At 39.2% G+C, this 22,899-nt stretch overlaps 1 protein-coding gene across 1 annotated transcript; it reads right to left on the bottom strand.

Moving 5' to 3' along the window:
• Window positions 1-1,882: 1,882 nt before the first annotated feature.
• Window positions 1,883-22,869, bottom strand: ssh1b (slingshot protein phosphatase 1b). The gene is made up of 15 exons (XM_061061494.1): window positions 22,310-22,869; window positions 20,937-20,974; window positions 15,472-15,572; window positions 13,665-13,729; window positions 13,393-13,514; window positions 13,224-13,292; window positions 12,755-12,820; window positions 11,000-11,194; window positions 10,631-10,724; window positions 10,162-10,290; window positions 9,916-9,962; window positions 9,356-9,502; window positions 8,272-8,472; window positions 7,449-8,079; window positions 1,883-6,344 (listed from the first exon to the last, which is right to left on the bottom strand). Exons 1-15 carry the CDS (start codon window positions 22,388-22,390, stop codon window positions 5,766-5,768), a joined length of 2,565 nt encoding a protein of 854 aa, XP_060917477.1. The 5' UTR covers window positions 22,391-22,869; the 3' UTR covers window positions 1,883-5,765.
• Window positions 22,870-22,899: the final 30 nt, after the last annotated feature.

A 22,899-nucleotide genomic window follows, 5' to 3' on the forward strand; every position in this document is an offset into this window, starting at 1 on the left:
TGTGCTCTGCCGCTTTAGCTATTTCCAGCCTGCGAGGTGTTGAGTGACACTTCATTTCTTTGCAGACCTGAATATTCAACAAATGTGTTTGCCCTTGGAACGTAAATGAAGCTATCCCTCTTGAGGCTTGGATCATTCAGTTAGGGTAGTAGTTGAATTAAAGAAATTAAAATAACAATTTAAAAATACACATAATTGACACACCGAGTTAGCTGTAACATAAAAACAACACCGGTTGAGGGTACTGGAAAGCTAATGGATGGTAAAAATGGTTATAGATAGAAGTGATGGCAACAGTTGAAATAGTTAGCATTAAAGCTGCAGAAGTTAGCAAAAGTACACACATGTTAAACTGTTAGCTAAAAGTGGTAGAAATGTATGGAAAAGGTCATTGTTCGCTTAGTAAGCTTTAAAAACAAAGTAAGGACGTCAAGGCATGGTTAGCTAAAAGTGATGGATACAGTTTATATAGTCTGCATTAAAATAGCAGTAAGCTAGGTATAATACGTTTTTAACAGATTATTAGCTTAAAGTGGTTGAAATATTTCTCAAAGTATTGGAAACTGAATTAGCATTTAAATTAGAAGTACAGAAAAGATTGTTACTGGACATTGAGCCACACGTGGTTGAAGTTTAAAGATAACTTTGTTACAAAGGCATTTGTTGTTGTTACAGAACTGAGTTTTGATATGCAGAAAGCTTCGTGGAATGTTTAACACTGTCCATGTTTTAGCAGCATTATCATCTCCTTTTCACACAAGTAGTGTTTGTTGTGTCATGCCATATACTGTCCTTAACCATGCTCCTCAAGTTTTAGTCAAGCAAAGATAAATTCAGTGACTACACAGATGTTTGAACTTGCAGCTTTAGTGTTATCTAAAGTGTTATTTTAGGATGGATGTGTAAGCATTGACAGACATCTGTGATATTGGCTTATGAAACTACATCCTTCATGCTTACTCTCTCTTGTTTCTTGTGTCCTTATTTTTTACTCAGCACAGTTTATAAGAAACTTGACTGATTGCAAAAAAACTATCATCCTGGTTTTCAGGATTAGTTGTACTTTTCCTGAACATAGTCCTTTGCATTAACTTTTGATTGGTAATCGTATAACATGTAATATGCTCAGTGCTGAGAACTTCAGCTGAGTATTTGATATGAAAGGAAAGTTATTCAGTCATACAATCTACTTTGACTGCGACATTTCCATAGCTGCAATGCAGGACTTAGGGTCATAAAAAGATAACTGTGCTGCTAATTTAACATGATACAACGGATACATGCAATGCAATATGCTGTTCATAATAAGGCATGAATAGCATGCTTCAGTAAATAACCACAGGAGCAGACAGTATCACAAAGTATACAACTTTTGGTCCACCTTACCTAACATTTTAATTCTTCTCCTACACTGCATTTGACACAAACACCTTTTAATGATTATACAGAGTACATACTGATACTTCCCTTGTCTGTCATCTTGGAAGTTATCTAATTTCCTTGGTTTACATAAAAACCATAATAGATCTTATGTACTTACTGTTGTGAACGCTTAAAAGGTATGCTTCGTCTGCCCTCTGTCCTGTTAGACTTCTGTCTTTCTGGGAGATCTTCTCCTCCAGCAGTCACCTGACACATGATGTCAGACTGACTTCATTTGACTAACTCAATAAGTTCTCTCCCTGGGCTGTCCATTTCAGCAAAAGAGCAAGCGAAGGCCAGAGACAGACAGACTATTCATCTTGTATGATCAAAGATGCACAGTTCATTACAGTATGGTTTTCAGACACAGGTTTTTTTTTTGTGAAATGCCTTATCCTCTAGTACTGAATATTAATTAACATTAACATCAAAAAAAGAAAAGAAGTGCAAAAACAATAAAGAGAATGCAGAGGAAATGTTTTATTTCCATGATAAACATTAGACTGGACATCATTTTAACAAAATGTAAAAAAAAAAAGAAAAAAAAAAGTGCATTACACATGAACAATTGAAATGTACAGTACAAAACACAAAAGGTAACAAAAAAAAAACAGTAAATGTAACAAAATCTTTCTCCCAGGTAGGTTTTTCATGTTCAACATTTTTCTATCATCTCCACCTCACATGCTTTGGGGCAGACTTGTGCTCTTTAAATACACTCCATAAATGCATGAATCCCCGCCTTTTAAACTGCAATATGTTTAAGGTCTTCCTCTTCAATGGGATTGTCAGTTTGATGCCTGCCGTGAGCAAATAAAAAAAAAAAAAAAATTCAATCAAAACCAAACTGAAGAGAGCATAAATTGGAGCTTATTATTTTTTGCTGTGGTATAAACACGAGAACTGAATTTACTCCAACACACAGTATCTGTATTAGTGCTTTTCTTTATATTGACCAAATCTGCAAGCTTATGTACTTCATATCAAATTGTAGAGGAAAAACTATATACAGACTGGTTGATTTCAAATATTTCACGTTTAAATGTAAATGATAGTTCTCATTCCAGCAGGTAAGGTTCTTCAGCCAGCTATTGAACCAATACAGTGTACCACAATATCAAACAAATACCATTTTATTATAGGCTATTGATAAATGGAAGTCCATCCAGTATGCATGTATCAGGGTGGAGGAGGCTGCTGTGCATGAGCTTGTGTTTGTTTGCATACATTATATTGTGTGCAGATTTATATATAGCAGGGAGCATGGTTATTATTGGGAGTTAGGGGGTGAGTAATGTACAAAAAAAAAGCCAGACCATCAACAAACTCACAGAAACTTTGGAAGCCTGTGAAGCTTTATGATGGAGCTAAGGCCAAGGTTAAGGCACTTAAATTACAAAAAGATAAACAAGGTCAAAACATGAAGCAAACAAGCAAACGTAGTGCTGTGGTCTGGGACATAAATAGTTTAGTGCTTATTATCCACATACAGATCAGTCCAACCTGTCAGGTCTGCTAATAAACTTTGAACCACTGGTTTGAATAGAATTGTACTTATGTATTAGGGGAATAGTTAAACGTGTTGAGAATGCTGCTCATTCATGTTCTTGCCAAGAGTTAGATGAAAACAGTGATAAATCTATTGTCTTTCAGGTGATATAAAGCTACAACCGGTTAGCTTATGTTAGCATTAAGACTAAAGAAAATATCCCACACACTACTCTTGCTAAGCATCACCAATTTATTTGAAAAAATCACAAGGTTTTGGTCCCTTGGAACCTTTGTCAAGTGTGTTCAGAGGAACCGTAATGTTGTGATTTTTTTTTCTAATAAATTTGGTGATGCTTAGAAAGATTAGTGTGCGGGATTTTTCTTTTCAAGAGACAGTTTGTTGGCCTACCCACCTACTTCATGAGATAGTTGGACGTGCCAACACCTCCTTAAAAGCATTAAGACAAAAAAAACAAAAACATATTAAAGAACAGTGTAGTTGGAAGGTAAAAAAAAATCTGTCCAATTGCCCCTTTAATGCTTACAATTATAAATGTCAAAATAACAACCTGCTCGGGGGTCTAAGCTAAGCTAAGCTAGCCAGTTTCGAGATCATTTCACTCTCGGCAACAAAGAAAATGAACATTTTCCCCCAAAGTTAAAACACCTCAGATGAGTCTTTAGCTAAATAACCAATTATAACACTTCATAATTCTTAAAGCTGCAAAAATGTATAAAACATGTCACTAATGTCTTTCAGTTTGTAATGGTTCAATGTCAACAACTTCATGTGCCTCAGTTACATCATTCTTAAACAACCACGAGGGTAAAGAATAGGTTGAAGGCTAACAAGATTCTTTAAATTAAACGACTGGAGCAAACCTGCAGCTCCCTACGTTCTAGTTTAGGTAGGGGAAGGAACAAAGGATTTATTGTTAATGTTCAAGATTCTTCTAATCTAACTAAAGAAAAAAAAAAAACAAGTAAAATCTACAAAAAATGACACAGTAATCCTGAAGCTTAAAGAGGATAACATAGTCTGCATGTATTCTTCGCACAGACTTCATTTCTCAGATCTTCAAACACAGTTTTAACACTACCATGTGCTTTTCCTGCTTATCAACACGCCCCATTCAGTACCATTCAGAACAACCAGTTAGCCAAAAACAGGAAGAACACAATGTAAATCAAACAGAAGAAAACCCTGTGGCACAGCAACTTTGGAATTCAGGGCACAACTTGAACAAAACAGGCCTCAAGTCTGATAATGTACAAAATGCTTCCAGTGCATTTTTACACAGTAAATATAAATATTTAATTTGATAATTTGAATGTCAGAATAATAACAGCTGGACTTTTTCTTTTCATATTTCACAAAAGTATCTATTTTGGATGCTTTTTTTCTCCCTAAAGTTTCAGTTTTTGCTCAAATTATTGAAATATAAAAGCAACGTGAAATGTTTGTGCACTGTATGAATGGATACTAGAGTTGTGCTCAAGTGCTTAGTCTATAAATAAATAGTCTATACTATTCAAACTTTCTGGGTGTAGGGAAAAGGTAGCCTGCTTTTTTTAAACTTTTGATCAAACTGCTAACTGAGCGTGAGGCCCTTGATAAAAAGCCCAGATGTAGTCAGTGTAAGAAAATAAAAGTGTGAAATGTATCAAAGAAAAGATGTGATTAAGTGAACTTGGCAGCACGATATGGCTTTGTTACATCAGGAGTGATCTGACCAAGAAGAGAAAATGAAATGAAACTTGAGCCTCTGAATGTTTCTCGCCATCATAACACTTGATGTCTACGGTTTTTCTTGTATGTATCATTGTTTAAGGTAAAAAGCAGTTGGTTAAATTCATTCTGATTGAAATATCATGTCATGAATGACTGCACCTTTTTTGACACTAAAACATATAGCTGGATACCAAAAGTTTTTTGACTATAAAAAAAAGGAAAGAAAGACGACCTTCATATGTTTTCTGTCTAAGCACGTTGTAGATATGTTACATAATACTGCAAGTCATGCGTGGGCTAAAGTGAGCGCTTTAACTACATGATCACATTAAGTTTAACGGAGGAGGTCGAGTGAACTTAGCCACTGAGCGGAGACAACAAAACAGTCTTTGACCAAAACAGTCTTAGATGCTTATGGTCTGAGGTACGACGCTTTACACAGAGGCATCAAAATGGCTCACATATGCTTGCATCCTTTTAAAAACAGTTATGCATTCACATGAAATGCCCAAAAGCAGCTGCAGCATGAAAAATATCAGTGAAGGTAATTGACCAATCAGTTATCAGTGGTGTCATGAGGGAATACTGAATGGAACCAATCTGCAAACATTCACTGAGCTCTTTCAGAAATACTGTTGAAGAGTTGGATTAAAAACAAACAGTACACTGACAGAAGCATGTTACTCCAGGTTTTTTTTTCTTTACATCAACATCAAAGAAATAGCTTTTTCAGAAATTAGATAACACTTCTGTTCTTAAATGTGTTTTGGGGGGTGAAATGGCAGATTAACATCTTCACTAGACTGTGGGAAAGAGTGATGATCCTTGTATGTGAGGGACACAACAGAGTCTACAGTCCTTACCTGCATGGTCAAAACAAATGGCATCGCATGGATCCATGCCAGTAGATAATAGCAGGACTCTCTCTATATGCAGAGAGAGCTGTTGCAGCTGTGAGGCGGCACAGGTCTAGGCAGAGCTTTGTTTCTGGTACAGCACCAAAACAGCCGTCATCTAAAAAGCCCACAGCCAGAATAATTAACCTGTTGGAGGCAGTGTTTAACTTCCTCCTCCTCTGTCTTATCCTTCCCTGTGATCCTGTATTGAGGCACGGGCCCCACTAGAGTTGCCCCTCCATGGACAAATTTGGAAGCTTCTCCAGCTGCTCTGCCCTCTGTTGCATCAGTTCCAGACCAAATCCCATGCCCAGTCCTGGCATTTGCAGCTGGAGCTCCACTGCACCACCTGCTGTAGTCTCATGAATTGCCCCGATCCCCTTCCTTGATATCTGTTTTCCTATATCCTGTGCCTGTGGATCCTCCATGTCCTCTGTCTCCACTGAGCTACGGTCAAAAGAAGTGTCATCACAGCTCATGGGTGACACAACTTTCTGTCGGATGGTTAGTGGGACACCGGGGATGCAGGTGGCACAGCGGTACACGTGACTACAGGGCTGGACAAAGTTTTGGGGGATGACTGCAGCAGCCTGCAGAGAGTGCAGGATTGGGCTGGAGGCAAAGTGTGTCCCGGGTGGATCTATGCATATGGAAGGGACAGTGCAGTGGCGGGAGGGGTTAAGGCGATGAGATCGGCCTCCTGCTGGACGGTCACACCGCCGTCCTTGTGGTAGACGCAGGCAGTCTTTACAGGACTGGTATGAAGGCTTCACTTTTAAAGGGTTTCCTGTGCTTGCACTGTCCTACACGGGAGAAAGTTAGAACAGAGCACAATATATAGTCAGTGTGGTGCAGAACATTTAAACAATCTTAAGTTAAAAAAAAGTCTGAAGCAATACCACAAAAGGAGTGATTTCAAACCAGATATAAGCATGGCTGATAAACATAATCATAGCATGGCCATATACACTACATATCATATTAGTTAAAATATCAACTTTATCCATTATTAGATACAACAACTAGTCAGTGTCTTCTCACTAAGACAGACCAGCTGCCTTGGTTCGTGTACATTTATCAAAATTTTAAGATGGCCAGTGTACACAGTGAAAGAGCCATAACAAAGTTTATTTTATGACAATGTCAACAATTAATCTAAAAGAAGACCCATTTGCTGTTAACATACTTAATACTGTTCAAAAAACCTGAAGCAAGAGATACACATAATGTAGTTAGAAGTCCATGTGCTGTTGTACTCTGTATCAGCTCTCAGGAAATGCCTCTTGTCCAGTCAGATTATTTTGTCAGAACTAAGGGCGCACTCACACCAAGTAATCCGTACTGTGCCAAAGCATGTTTGACTCCAAAAGTCCAGTTTGTTTGACAAGTGTGAGCACAGAACACTGCTATGGCTCTGGCATGGTTGGAAGAGGGGGGCTTCGGCACAGTAGCTCGTGCAAGAGTGGAATCATGGGTATGTGACGGGGACATGACATATAGCCTAATTGATTCCGTTCCTCTCAACAATCAATTTAAACAATGGCAGCAAAGGACTCCCATTGGTCAGATGCCGTGGTCGAGTGTTTACTCAAAATTTGGGCAGACATGAATATTAATAGTCAGCTGGACTCTGAGGTCTTTGGGAAAATCTTGGACTTTAGTATAACGATGTAATGACGTATGTGCAAGAGGTAATTGTGTCCAGGCTCGTTTAGTCCTGGATGCAAGTGCAGGCCAGCAGGGAACTGGGGAGGGGGACGGGGACAATCGTGATTCGGCACGGTATAGGACAACTGGGCATAGTGTGAGTGCACCCTAACTGTTGTATAAATATGCTTCTGAATTAAGGCTCTTTTAGATTTTTTTAAAATTCAAATCAAAACTTAAAGCTAATTTTCCAAACTCACGTCAAAAGCTGCAGGGCAGCTGCGTTTGGCAGCCAGCCGGTTGCTGTTGTTGGTGTTCAGGTTGGCTAGGCCTATCTGGCTTTCCTCTGTTCTCTCCGCCTCCTTCCCATCTGAATTTCCAGGTGTTTGAGCCAAGGCTGCCATCTCTGCTTCCTCTTTCTTGGCCTCTTCCTCGTCCTCTTCCTCCAAAGTACTGAACTCTAGTCTCAGTCTCATGTCCTCCATCGGATCAAGTCGCCCACACGTTTGAGCTGCTGTACCCTCGCCTGGCAGAGCTAAATGAGCCATTGGGAAACCCTCGTCCTCCAGCAGGGCATCCCTCTCCACGTCTTCAATCTCAATGAAAACTCTCTCCATACCCAGCAGAGGGGGGCCCCGCACTGGGGTTGAGGGCTCGCTGTCTAGCGCGGAGTCCGACAGACGTCTGAAGTAATAGTTGTAGTTAAGAGAGTCGAGTGGCTCCATCTCCAGACCCATACCCCTGCAGGGCGACGCCCCACAGCCTCCCCAGGCCTCCTCCCCTCTGAGTACCGGTGTCCCTTCCCCTCCTGTACTGTGGCCAGAGGCTTGCAAATCATCTGACCCCTCTTCATCTGTGTCTGGCCTCCACAGCTTGTTGTGGCGATGTTTACTGACAAGGCAAAATATAATAACAAAGCACCATTGCATTATTTAATTCCAGTAGCATTTATGTTGTTGAAACTACATTTGTAATTCAATCAAATATAAAACTGTTACTGGCTGTCTAAATAAAAAAAAAACACATAGGGTTGCAGGCAACTTAGCAAAGTGCTAACGTGAGTGAAACTGTAGGCCTGCTTACCTGGCGTCAAGGATCCCCTCGTATTCTGCGAGCTGTCTCATGAAGGCAGCATTTGGCTGAGCTATACTCCGTTTCTGCTTGACAAAGTTGTAGGCCTTCTCCAGAGACCAGCCGTACTCCTTCATTGCATACGCAATAACTGTGGAGGCAGACCTGCTCACCCCCATCTTACAGTGCACCAGGCACTTGGAATTGTTTTTCCTATGCACAGAAATAAAATGACACATATGACAACACAATTACATCCCATTATGTTGACCTGGTTTGTGACAGTTAGGGTATTGTAGTAGTTTAAAGATCAATATGTCAACATATTAATTTGCAATTTTGGATTTGGTGGTTCTCAGGATTTCTGTACGAGCGCTCCATGTGTCATGAGAATGTTACCGACACAACTTCCAGCTTTGTCTTGCATTTAATTTAGGAAAGAAAGTTAATGATGTGAGCCATTCAGACTGATAACTACTACTTTAACAGTTCTTTGCCTGATTTTCTTTCTTTACTCCCAACTCTAACAGCCACCCCCCCTTTCCGTCATAGCACCCAAAAAGCAGCGGCTTACTGATTCATTTTTGATCACACCTCAACTTTATCCAGTGTTTTTCCTGCAAACCCCCTTGTAACATTTCTGCAAGAAGACGGAGTAAGCTGTTGTATGAACACAGCAGGTAATTTTTAGGAAAATTCATCTCGAGCAAGTAGAAAGAAGCAAACATGTTTATATCCTATAACCAGTAACCAGGGCAATCTTTCTGCATATAATGAAACAGCAACATTGTTTTTTCTGCTCACCAGTTTGTTCTTCTACACTTTTTTTTGTTTATACTGTGAATAAGTCCAGTTACATAGAAGGTAGTATAAAGGAAAAAAAAGTCATCTTAGCGTAGAACTCTGTGGCTTGGTTGCCATTAAAGCATATCCCATTTATATCATAGATTGTCTCCTGAGCTCCTCCCCCCTCCTATTAGGACAGGGAAAACTACTCACTGTGAAATAATCAACTCAAGAAGATTTTAGGGGCAAACTGTCTGAAATTTTCTCTAAATATTACAGAGTGCATGTGTGAAAACGACTGAAGTCTTACTTGGCCTTGACAATAAAGTTATAGGTTTCGTTCCAGTGGGCCAGCAGGTCTGTGGCCTCCTCGTCATACACACGGATGTTGTGATAAGAGAACAATCCTGGGAAGAAGTTGTCAATCTCTCTTGTAACGTTCAGGATGTAACCCACCCTATAAACAAAAAAATGGGGGTAAGTTTTTTTAAAACTCTATAGTTAATCAAAAGGTGGAAATAATTCTGTTACTGTGCTTATATTTATTATGATTAAGAGTGAGTTTTAAATTAAGGATACTTCTTTACCCAACAACTAAGATCCCCATGTAAAGAGAACATTAGAGTACATTTAGAGTTATTTATCTCATGTATTGTGTAGTAACAGATGTCCATTTGTAAAATATGAGCTAAATGGGTACATCATCCGGAGTCAACTGGAGTTATCCAAGAGAGAAGGTGAACAATCCTTATTTAGATATAATCAGAAATTTAAGGCAATTATATACATGTAGATAAATGTAATCTAATCCTGGTCAGAATAAATCTTTTTGGATAAAATCGAGAAACAACAGTGTGTATTTCAGCTCACCCGCAGTCTCGAAGTTCTTCTAGGTTGGAAGCATTCCACTCAGAGCCCTGCAGAAGCAAAACATAAACAAAACAAACTTCATCAGAATAAATGTAAATAATTACAGTAAAAGGAAATGTATTTCAATGCACGCGAGTTTAAACTCCACACTACGATACCACACACTGTTTTAAAAATGTGATATACAAACAATTAAAAAGGTAGAAGAAAATAAAAAATGCCAAAAAACAACAACAACAATCCTACCAAGTAAACATGGTCAAAGATGAGAGTGGCCTTGTCCATTTGACCGAGGATCAGCAGCATCTCGTTGTCTATGAACTCTTTATACTCTGTGAGGTTACAGCTCATATGCTGCTCCAGCTCGTTACGGATCTGTGGATGAGGATAGGACAAGAAACTCTTAAAAGAACAACAAAGCACTTAAAAAGAAGTACTCCCTGGTTCCACTCACTCATTTCTTTAAAAAGTCAACTAGTAATGGTTGAACCTTCATTCCTTTATAAATGCAAAAAAGTGTTTTTCAATCTTTCATGGCTTGAAATTTGTGCCAAAAACAACTCCTTTCTAAACACTTCACATGAACATTGTGCATTTTACTACACTACATAATCTTACATCTATTTTCACAGCATTCAAACTGTTAAATTAACTAAATGTGAGAATGTGTTGTGTCTTTTCCTCTCATCAGGCTGTTGCAGGATTCAGCTCATACCTCTTTGGAGGTGATGTTCTCCAGGTCTTGAAACGTCATGATGGTGCGTAGTTTGGCTTTAATGAGACACTCGGTTCTCTCGCGCTCAGTCGGCCTGCACATAATGAGTCAATGCGTTAGAGCTGCTGACTGAAAATTAGCATAACAGTGTAACATGTTTTCACGGCTGAAACAAAGGACAGTGACAAAAGGACACCTGCTGGTGTCCAAAGTATTTAAGTCTATACTATGACTCAGGATGTTCACACACCAGATGTGTTAGTCATCACCAGAGAGGGTTCTGGGTGGTTGTATAATGCTTTATATCATACTCCACTTTAATTTATTCAAACTGTGATATTAAAAAGTTAGCTGCATTTAGGGCCTCACCTGTCGACAAACATGGTGGGCGAGTCCGGCCGTGTTGTCTCCAAGTCGGTCATAGCGTTCCACTCATTGATGCAGCTTTGCTCAGAGGTGACGCAGCTCTCATAGAAGGCCATCCACGTGAGAGCAATGCCTCCTGGGAAGTAGTTGAACCGACGTGACACCTCGCATGCCTTGTGAAGGACCTGCAGGGCAGACCTGCAGAAGCAAACAGGAAACACTTCACCATCACAAATCATCATCAGCTAGATGGATGTGTAATGGCAGGAGCAAAAGTGAATATGAAACCTATTCCAAAGGGACAAGAAACAAGACAGATTTCTTTTTTGTCAATTCTGATAGGTGATCTGATAGGTGGCAGAACTATCAGAAGTATGTAGACAAGCATTGTTACAAACATTATATTTTAAATATTCTAACATGTGAGGCTTAATGATTCTATAGACTTTAAGGCGCCATCCAGCTTTACAAGGATAAATATTATTATTGTGGTCTGGTTCATGTATGTGAGCTGTTCAGACAAACTGCTGGATGTCTTTGGGAAAAGGGCTGCCACCAAGGCAGGAGAATTGTGTGCAGGATTAAACCACCATCCTTGATGGATTGACAATACTATAAACATGTTGCAATTAACCCTGTGATTAGGTAGCATTTTTCTATCCCACTTAATTAGAACAGGATGTCAGATAAAGTATTTTCAGAATAATAAAGTAACATTTGACATCTGATTTCTGATTTTATGTTTTCTAAACATGAATATGTTAGAATGACATTGCTAACATTTTATTTTTCAATTGTTTTGAACCAAAGTGTTATTTGTATGTTGACTTGTCCCACCACTCAAAATAAGAAAAGCCATCCAGGAGCCACTATATTGAACATTTTGATGACATTCTCACTGACATCAGGGGATACAAAATCTAAATTCAGGGGAATTCAGACATTTTCTCAAAAGGGCTCTATTTTTTAACATTTGAGGGGTCTTCATGCTTAGCCACAAAAAGCTTTGCTCCAGCTGATTGCATCAGCCAGCAGCAATGTAAAAAAAATGATGTGACACATTAAATTGAGTACGCTATAAGTGCTTGTTTTGCCACTGACTGACTCAGATTGTTATTCTGAGTTTCGGACAAACCTTATAGAGACAGACCTTTTTGTTGAGGACAGTGGGGTTTTTTTTTAATACAAAAAAGCAGTTCGGTCTCCATAAACTACCGCAATAATGTTAACTTGCAAATACATGTTTGCTGGATTACCCCTCCTTTGGTTGGATTGTCATTTGTTTGAATTTACAGGTTGTGTTGGTCCGTCTGAAACACCAGACACCATCACACAACTTTACAAACAATTAGCTGGTCAAGGGAGAGGTTCACAATCAAGTCATACTGTGTTTGAGGTAGAATGGTGGTCTTTGTCATTATAATCCACTGCTTTTTCAAATTCAATTGAGCAGCTGGCTGTTATTAAATACAAAGCACATTTACCTAACAAAATGTTCGATCTTTCACTTAGAGCAACAATTAGAGCCAAGCAAAACAAGCAGTTTTATTTTGAATTGACTGAAAGATTATATTAGAGCTATAAAAGCCTGTTTTGTGGCTGCCTGCTGAAGCAATCTATCAGAGCAGTTCCTAAAATACTGATACCTGTCAATCATTTAGTCGCCGAAATAAGTAAACAAAAATGGCGCCCAGGTTTAAAATACTGACCACAATAGTTCATTTGTTTCAACGAGGTCAACCTAAAGGATCTACTCACCACATGGCCTGCACGGATACAGGCTTGAAGACATGTGACCGCCCTGCTGTGTTCACACTGAAGCCTCTGGTGAGGAAGAGGAGGAGAAAGGAGAGTCACTTTAAGATTCTGGACAGAGAAGATGAGTGAGGAGTGTTCATGGGAGATGTAAACACAGACTGGATACGGCTCGTTCATGGAACTATTCAGGTCCCTGACCAGTGGAACATTCCTCCAGCATACAGAGACAGAGTTAACAGGTCAGCAAGAACAGTCCCCTCACTCACGCATACAGAGAAAAATGCCTGTCATTCACTCTTCTGACACTGGAGGGCAGTAAAGCCTAAAAGGCCAAACACACAGCTCGAGGTCTGCATGTATGATATGAACAAGAGAAGTGCATCCGAATCTTTTGCTTGTGTTTTTTAAAAATAATCAGACGATTTAATTTTTTTTTTAAATCCATCTTATACAAAAAGGAAAAACTTACCCGTCTCCATCTAGATGAATGTTGGTGTCACTCCACAGAGGCAGCACCATCCCAATAGAGCAATCTTTACTGCAAGACAAAAGAATTAAAAGAAACAATTAAACAAATCTAGTACTGAAGAAAACACTTAACATAACACTAACTTTAAGACTGCAGAGAAAGTACTTGCCTTTCTTTGTCTGTGATGTCCATTCCCAGGACAATATTTTCCTCTGTATCTTGATGGCCGCTGGTGTAGATAACGACCATGTAGCGCACTCGCTCTGACCATCCGCTTTCTAACCGTACAGCCTACAGAACAAAGGCCATAAAAGATATGTTTACTCCTGGTTTCACGCAATAATTGTACAAAATAGTATATTAGTGCAATACAACCGTTAAATCTGAGATCAAACAAACAGACTGTAAAACAAAGCAAATGTATTTAAGTATTATACTGACCAGCTTTATGCGATCCTCAGATCGGAGGATCTTAAACATGACTTGCAGGTGTTGAGGTAAATCCCCTGAAAATGAAACACGCAATATCTTTTACACTTAATTTCTTCCTGACAAATTAGCCGGCTTGAGATAAACAGCACAAACACATTTCTCTCCACACAAAATGTCCAGAAAGAGAAAAGCGTTACAGTGAACAGAAACCTTATCTAAGTTAAACATAATACAACATATAGGAAACACTTCACAGCAAACTCCTCTGTAGATTTTCTTTCACCAGCTGATCATTCCTCCTCTGATGTGTGATCATTGAGGTTTTCTTTCTCATGCGAAGAAAACATGTTAAGAGATTACCCTAAATAAAGACACATCTATATCCTGTGGCTTTCCAGCTGTGAGCAACACCTCATGTAGAAAACCTGCTTCATTCTCATTCTGCTTTTGTCCTTAAACGACTTCAGGCTCAATGTGAACTCCACATCAGAAACTTGTGAGTAGTGAGTATCTACAAAAGAAAGCTCTTTGAAGGATGTTCAAACCGTTACATTACAATTTTTATTTTTAGATTGTGCACGATTGTTCCACATTTGAACGTCACTTTGATGTGCAGACGAACATCAGCAGCAGCCTGAGTGTGTAGTAACACTTTGCTAAATGTGCTGGAGTCAACAAAGAGAGTCGATCAGGCTGGAGCTCAGATAAGAAATAAATGTTGTACTTCAGGCAAAGTAAGTGTCAACGCACGCTCAGAGCAGGATGAAAACATCAGTGTCCTACAGGAAGGATGTTTTCTGAACCCCAAATAACAAAGTGAATGTTCTTTATTTTTATGTTCTTCAGTATTCAACCCTTGATTTTGTTTCAAATAGAGCTGCATCTTGAAATCTATTACCTACATGTTTCTCCACATTTATACTTATATCTTAGTTTTAAACTTCTATATAGTTAACCAGTGAAAGTGAGTAACTCCAGGCTGCCAAAACAGCCTTTTTTTTTTACATTTTCCTTAGGCAGGATCCTGGATGAGTGATGCACTTGATTGTTAAATTAAAGTAGGGGAGACTTTTCTGACTTAAACATGTACAGCTAAGGTGAAATCAGCTAAGAAACAAGAGGCACTGTTTTGTCCACTGGTAGAGTCAAAATCTTACTGTTAGTTAAAGTTACTCTTCAGAGCTTTAACTGACTTTATCATCCATTCTAAAAGCCTGAGGAAATTAGGTTAAATCAGTCTGGTAAATGAGATCCCTTTAATTAAGAAGAAGACATACTTTATTTATCCCATGAGGGGAAATTCAATTTTAAACATACTTTTATGTAATTAATAGTTTGATTGAATCTAGTCCCAACTTTTATAATATCTTCATTTGTTATGCCTGTTTGATCTCTAGTTTGGACTGTTGATGTTTTTCTTTTGTTTCAGTTATACTTAGATATTTTGCATAACATCCTTAATTTAATTTATGTGTTTGGTTGTCCATTTTGTTTTTTCCTTATATTATTATTATTATTTTTTTTAAATACTTTGAAACTTTTTTTTAAAGCTCTATTCAAATAAATGTATTTTTACTATCATTACTCATCAAGTGGCAAGTATTCAAATGGCTAGACAGTACAAATTACATCTGTATATTTCTTTGAAAACCTTAAAGAAAATTCTAAAAACTTGATCTTTCTTAAAGGATTTGTGATCATCCAGGGAGTTCAGCTTAGCAAGTTCCTCTTTTGTCTGGATCTCTTCTGTGGCAGTATAGAGAGTCTGAGCACAATGACGAGACACAAAGCTTCTTCTGTGTGCGTTTGTTCCTACCTGCATGTTTGTGATGGGTCGTGCTCTGTGGTCCTTGTGTGCTGCCGCCCTGCTGGAGGAAGAGGGCGGCTCCTTTGACCATGAAGAAGCTCTCACTGAGGCTGGGAAAAGCAGAGTTCAAATTCATAAGGCTTACAACTGCGCAATCATTTTTCCTGACACAACTCTCACCCAGACTTTCACTCCTCCACACATGTCTCAAACTTCTGACCTCTTCCATATCACTACAACCTATCTGTTGTTTTATTGACTGTAGCCTGATGAATGAAGAAAAAGGATAGGTAGGAACATAAAGCACAAGCTTAAAGAGATGCTGTACATAGCCAGAAATTCACTCAAATGTAAAAAAAAACAACATTCTACAATAAAACTGCAGAAAAGAGGACACATTTTCACATTTAGAACAACTGGAAACATTGCAAAAATTCTGTTCTAAGCAAAGCCCTACTTATCATCCTTGGCTTACCTCAATCAACAATGAACCTCTTGTTATCATTTTTAAAAGGGATGGACAAAGTTAAAGACTAGGATGAGAAATGGCTGCAGCAAGGATGCTGTACATACAGTGTGCAGTTGTTGGCTGAGCACTTACTGAATCCTTATTGGTTCATTGAGCAGCACAGAGGACTCATCAGACACTGAAAGTCAGCGAAGTCCTGATCCAAATGATTAACTGACTTTACATGACCTCTGGTGCATCGAGTGTTGCACACCGCAACGGTCCATATGTGATCAGGCTTTAGAACTCGCCCTCGTGTCCCACCTGTGTAGGACTCAGCACTCCTGGGTCATGACTTTGTAGCAGGAGGAGAGCTTTAGCGTCTTTTCTCTCACAGAACAGAGTGCGGCTTTGTTTCAGAGCACCACACTCCCATTCCCTGCTTAACCAACACTCACAAAGCCTGGTATGATTGAGTGGGACCACCACAAGGCCTTTTGTTAGCTTGTAAGCTCCAACTTCCATGTGATATCCTTTTGATAAATCAACATGGAAGACAGATGATTTGGAGAGAACTTGTACAAATTCTACTCTTGAAGCTTTAAGAGTTACTAATCTATCTCAAGACACGGAAATCAATCTAAGTTTTGGCCTCAGATACTGCCGTAAATACAGTCTCAGGTATTGGGCACTATTGGCAGGTATGCCGGTGAATTCACCAATCAGATACCATAACCAGTTAGCCCTCCAAAAATCAACTGGTTTCAGGTAAATATTCATACAACATGAAAAACAACAACAGTGTGCTGCTATCATAGAGTACAACTGATATGACGAGCAGCTGCAGACTATGCTAAGATTTAGGCTTGGGTGATATGGACCAAAACTCATATCTCCATATTGTTTAGTTGAATCGCAATACTCAAAGTATTTATCAAAAAAAATTCTACAAAAAATTCTAAAAGCAAAGTTATTTTATAATGTGTTTTATTAATAGTCTGTTGCACAATGTCAACACGTTCATGAAAAATGACATAAATATCAACAAAAATAGGTGAACTGGTGGCTCTACGGAAGACACGTGTAACATTATTTTAATGCAACATAAACTATATCGATATAAACAATACGTCTTTCCCGATATCTTGTTTGAAAATATATCGATATATCGCCCAGCCCCACTGAGATTACTGTGAAGCCAGCAGATACCAATGAAGGACCAATGCTTCCCTTTCTTTAAATTATCATTATTTACAGTCAGACTAGCTACTGGTAAAGTGAAATTGGAGTTGGTGACAGAAAAGGATGTTTCGAGGGGGAATTTTTAGTTACACTTCCAGGCAGATTTCTCTTTAAAAACATTTATTTAAGCTTATTGGATGTTCGATAAATGCAGATGAATTTGGGATGCATTACGCCAGATTGCTTTCTGCCCCTTTTGCTTTCCGAAGGTCTGTTTTCGTATGTACATTTAATGCCAGCTGAAACAACTCCTTGGACTAGAAGAACACTTTCAATACCCAAATCCTGTCCTACTTGTTCAGATGCTGCATTTCTTTTACTGAATCTATAGGCGCTCTGCTAGTGATTAGAAGACACTGTAATGATGACTTAAGCTGGAAAATGTTCCGCAATCAGTGTTCTTCAGTAAAAAAGAGGTACTAAACTAAACTGCAATAGTATCAAAGAGGTACTCTGTATTGCAGAAGTGTTGTACCATCCCTTATAACAAAAAAAAAATCTCTTAGGAAAAGATACAAAATGTAAGAGTTACTGGACACTTAATTAAAATTAAGGACATTATGATACATTAAACGTTGAACCTTTCGTTCGTCCCTCAGTGAGAACTTTCGACAAAAGTGTTGCGCTAGCAGAAACTTTTTTTTAGTCAAGCTAGCAAAATGTCAGCTTCTTTCAAACAGTATCGTGTATATTTTTAATCGCACTAGTATCACATGGGTACTCGATAACAACTGATAGACAACTCTAGGTATAGACATTGAAATCAGGAAGCAAAAGAAAAGTATACAGTATATTAAAAATGTTGAGCTTAACACAGTCCACTTAAACTGAACACACACTGTCACATTGGTTCTCAGCTAGTCTAGCCTCAGGAGCAACAACCAACCCTGTCATGAAAAATCACTGTCCAGATTTCTGATATTTTACAACCAATCAGATTTATTCACTGAAAGTGTGTGCGCTTTGGACCCCAGGCGGTACAAACCATGAAACAGAACTAAACAAACATGTCTCAAAAGCAATTCAAAAGCACAAAAAATTATTTCCAGGAACACATTCACGACCCACTGAAACAGCTCTACGACCCACTTTTGGGTCCTGACCCACCAGTTGAGAAACACTCTGAAATAATCACAATTGATTCAACTTAATAAACTTTGAACTTACATACGACAGATTTCCCTCTGATCAACAAAGTGAGGCAGCACAGAAAACACGGATTTATGTGAAGGTTTCACGACCAGATGCATCCTGTGATCAGTCAGTGGACTCCTAAGAAAAAAGAAACCTCCAGTTTTGTCTCCTCTGTTTGAGATCCTTCCATCAATATTCTACACCCGTGTATTCGTGTCCAATTTTTTCGGTATTGGAGCCCTTTTCAGTTTTTCATAATGGCCTCTCTCGTTATGTTGCCGGTCTGAGAGGACCGCAGCTTTCTTCTCGTCTTTGTCCTGGATCCCCCTCTTCCTCACTTCCCTGTCCTCTCTGTATCTGCTCTCAAACTCCTCTTCACAACGTGTGCTTCTAAAATCAGCTCTCCCGATGCAACACTGCCACAATACCATCATTCATTCGAGTGTTGGGAGGCGTTGGAAATGCTACTTGGCGTCAAGCTCCAGTCTGACATGCAGAATCCTAAATTAAGACTCCACGCTGATGAATTACCGAGCGACAGAAACATGTAACTCATTTAGACAATCCTGACGTGACGTGACTTTTCAACTGTGAACAACCCACTTAAACAAATGAAACACACACACACACACACACACAAAGAGTGAGAACAAACACAGAGTCTGTGCCAAAGCTTTGCTGACAAAAATCATGACTTCTGTGACGTCGGGCGGATTAAAGAAAAGCTTTGTTAGCGCCCAGGAACAACAGTGGATTTATTCTCCGTTATGTAACTGAGTTAAGGGAAGCATTCAAAAAGCGTGCCACGTTAAAACAACTGTAATCCAAGCAGGTTTTTCTCAACAACTTCAGAGTGTAAAAAAAAAACGTACCTACCTTATTCTGAACAAAAGCCAGATATGCCGAGATAACTAAATGTTTAGGACCGAGGACAAGACAACCAGTTTCATTTTATAAAGTTCAGAAAGACTTTTAAAAAAGGTAATTTGTGCTGACAATAACACATAAATCATTTTTTGGGAAAAATAGTCAGTAAGTAGTTGTCATATCCTCGTCAAACTTGTGTTATTTTAACATTTGTTCAAATTACAAAACCATTAAATACAGAAACTGAATAATATATACAGTAATAAGCAGCCGGTTAACAAAACTAAGCGAAATCTTAAAAGTACTATATTTCATTTTCTTACCTTTGTACTATCCCTGTAAGGGTCCTAGATGGGAGCATGTGTGCAGTAGTGTTTTAATGTGTGAGTTTAAATTAATCTCACATACTACATGACCCATTCGTCTATATATTTTTAATGAATGTATATCCGCTTTCTCAAATGCCTCTCATGCTGGAAGTGTTTTTCAATCTTTAAATAACCTAGTTTATACTGCCATTGATTGCTAATAACCTCACTCACTTATTGGCCACTAGGGGGGGCACATAATTAGTTACAGCTTCAACTTCAGATATTGTTCTTCCCTTTGGACAATATTCTTAAAGCTCTAGGTACAACATACAAGGTGAATACGATGTGTTGATGATTGTCACCTCACAGGGAAGAGTGTCTCTACAGGAAACATACTTTGACAGAACAACAGCTTCCTTACAACCAGGATGGCAACAACATAAAAAAAAAAAAAACAGAGCTAATCAATCTTGTATCATAACTATGGCAGATTGTTACAGAATGAATATCAAATGTAGCTGTAAAATTTACCACCTTCATTTCACTTCTGAAATTCAAGTTTATTATGCAAAGCACCTTTTACAGAACAAGGTAACAAAGTTCTTCACAAAAAATAAACTAACAATAATTATAAAAACAATAAATGTACCAAATAATAGAAAAACTACAACTGTATAAATTACATCAGATGTTTGAAAGCCAATATGAAGAGATGTGTCTTGAGCTCCTTTTTGGAATCATCAGAAGATTCTGCCGAGCCTAATTGCAACAGAAGAGTGTTTTTAAGTGTCTCAGTCACAAACTCATAGGTAAGCTCACCTTTAGTTTTCAGACAGACCCAAAGGGACAACAAAAAGACCCTGGTCAGAAGACCTGAAGGATCTACTGGGGTCGTACTGCAACACACTCAAGCTGCATTACCTGCCCCCAAAACCCACCTGACCATTGCACACACAACAAAGTGTTAATTTTTACTGAACTGGACAAAAGCTTCCATCCATACTTTTACCTCCAGCTTGCCAATCCAGTAAAAGTTTTTTTATACCACTTTTTATATTAGTTTTATAGTTTTTTTTTTTTTTTTTTTTTTACAAATAATAAAGCCAAATTAATAAGCACAAGTACTGAAAAAAAAAAACCCCAAAGACCCCCGTTTTTAACAGATTTAACTGAACATTGTGTTTTTCAGTTTCAAACTGTGTTAAGATAATACCTCTATTCACTTCCCTTAATAAATTTGAGTGCTTTTTTTCAGCTGTCCTTGTATTCATACTGTCTTGGAAAATGTGTCTGTTGGATTTCCCCCCTGTTGCTACAACAAAGTCGGCTCGTTCCAGGTCGGAAAGTCCGCTGACCACAAAAAAAAAAAATGAAGCATGCAGCCAGAAATACTATACATCTATAAACCCTTTTAAAAAAGGTGCCACAAGCAAGCTTCAAATACACAACTTATTGAGCCAAAAAGCTCTTACCTCTGATTGTTTTTCCGGTCATCATCGCTCCCAAAGTCCTGAAAGACAAAAACAAAGCAGACATTATAAAAAAAACTACAGAGTACTATGTTATGTTATGTAACTGCAGTTGTAGGCCTTCTGTGTCTGATCAGTGTTGAGGAAAAAAACGAAGTGTAATGTTTTTTTTTAGAAAATGTTCCACTTCTTCATGAATCTTATGTTGAACTGCAGTCCCACATAATGGGAGTGTTTTTAGTGTTTAATTTACATTTACATAGACTGCTGCACTGTAGGTCATCGTGAACATGAGACATCATTACAGGGTCAAAAAAAAAAACATCTGAGTGTGTATTTGTAAGAGCTACAGATCCAAATGGGCAGAACATGTTCAGCGCCTGACTAGACCTTCTTTGAAACATTAAAACATCCCACTGGTTTAACTTTTCACTACTGAAATGCACAAAATGACACTGAAACCCAACTTCTCATCAGAGGAGGAATGTCGCTGCTTATTTTTGTGCCAAAGCTCAGTCAGCCTTTCAGAGTGCATAATCCACCCTCCTAAAACAAGAGCGTAGAGCACTAACACTGATGTTATGATTTCACTGGGCTCTGCTCCACATTTGAATGTTTGACTTTGTTTGCAGCTAAGATTTGCAAATGGGATTTCACATCTGCTACACACAAGCCTCAATCTCCACAACAGTAGCCTACTTATTGTCGGAAAGAGAAACTGACTGATGTCGTGTAAACCTACAAAATCAGATGGAAACTCTTTTTTTTTTTAAATTCAAAATAGTCTATAAGACTTTGAGGTGAATACCGACTAGTAAGATGTCTGAGGTCTACCTGGCAAAGACCCTACAGGCTGTCTTACATCACGTATTTTCTATCTCAGTGACATCACTTGGGGAGTGTTTTTCTCACGTTTCTACAAGTTGATGAACGCCCTCCTCATGGGCACACACTTCACAACTGTAACAGAAGTGTAGCCTAATTCCTCATCAAAGTCTCCTCCCCAAACACTATAGGTCGGCGTTAGGCTACTGTTGATTTAAAAAAAAAAAAAAAAAAAGCCCACTAACAAGGAAGGACAACCTGAGTTCAACGCAGCAAATGTTAGTGCAGCAGCAAAATGAGCACTTTGTTTTAACAGCTAAACACAGCAGTCTCCCCCTCCCCCCCCGGGGCAGGATTTTGTTTACAAATCCGCAGCCACAAACAACTCTCTGCTGGTAACAATGAGACCATAAATCAAGTTTTCTACCTACAAAGAAATGACGGAAACGAGGTTAACCCTTCACGATTTTAAAAGTCTGTACTGTGACGAACTCCGTAGCATTTTCCCGTTGCCGCGTACACAAAGACACCTCCCCGGCTTTTCAACCTACCTCCCCCGCGCTGCTGTTGGTCGTGCTAGCCGAGGATGCTGCACTCGGGGTGGGGGAGCGTTGCAGAGTCACCAGGGCCATGGTCGCTGTGCTGCAGCTTTGGAGGGCAGCAGAGGAGGAGGAGAGGATGAGAAAGGGAAAGGAGGGGAGGAGGGGGATGTGGGAAGATGCGCGGCTGAGGTTGTCTCTGTCACCGGGGAGAAAATGCCTAGTCAGACTCTCATCCAGCAGCACCTGACTCCACAGTCCACCGGTCCACGGGGTTCCTTTTCGGTCCTAAACCGTGCGTCCTCCGCGGTTACCGAGGTCCTCATTAGCGGAGAAATTTCCCGTTTTTAGCGAGTCAGCATAGACAGCACACCCCGCGAATTCATCCCTGGTACGCAGACAGACAAACAAAACACGGTGCAGGTTGCGAGTGGGGCAGAAATGACATGCAGCTTTGCCGGACGCCTGTGATTGGCTGGCCTAGTTCGCGTGCGCGCTGTCATTGGGCCAATGTTGTCAAGGTGACTGGCCAGACTAGGAACTCCCAAATACAAATGATGAAATTATTTTCTGCTCTTGTTGTGAAACACACTGAGGACATA

This window comes from Labrus mixtus, chromosome 17 (assembly GCF_963584025.1).
Source record: "Labrus mixtus chromosome 17, fLabMix1.1, whole genome shotgun sequence".
Lineage (NCBI taxonomy): Eukaryota > Metazoa > Chordata > Actinopteri > Labriformes > Labridae > Labrus > Labrus mixtus.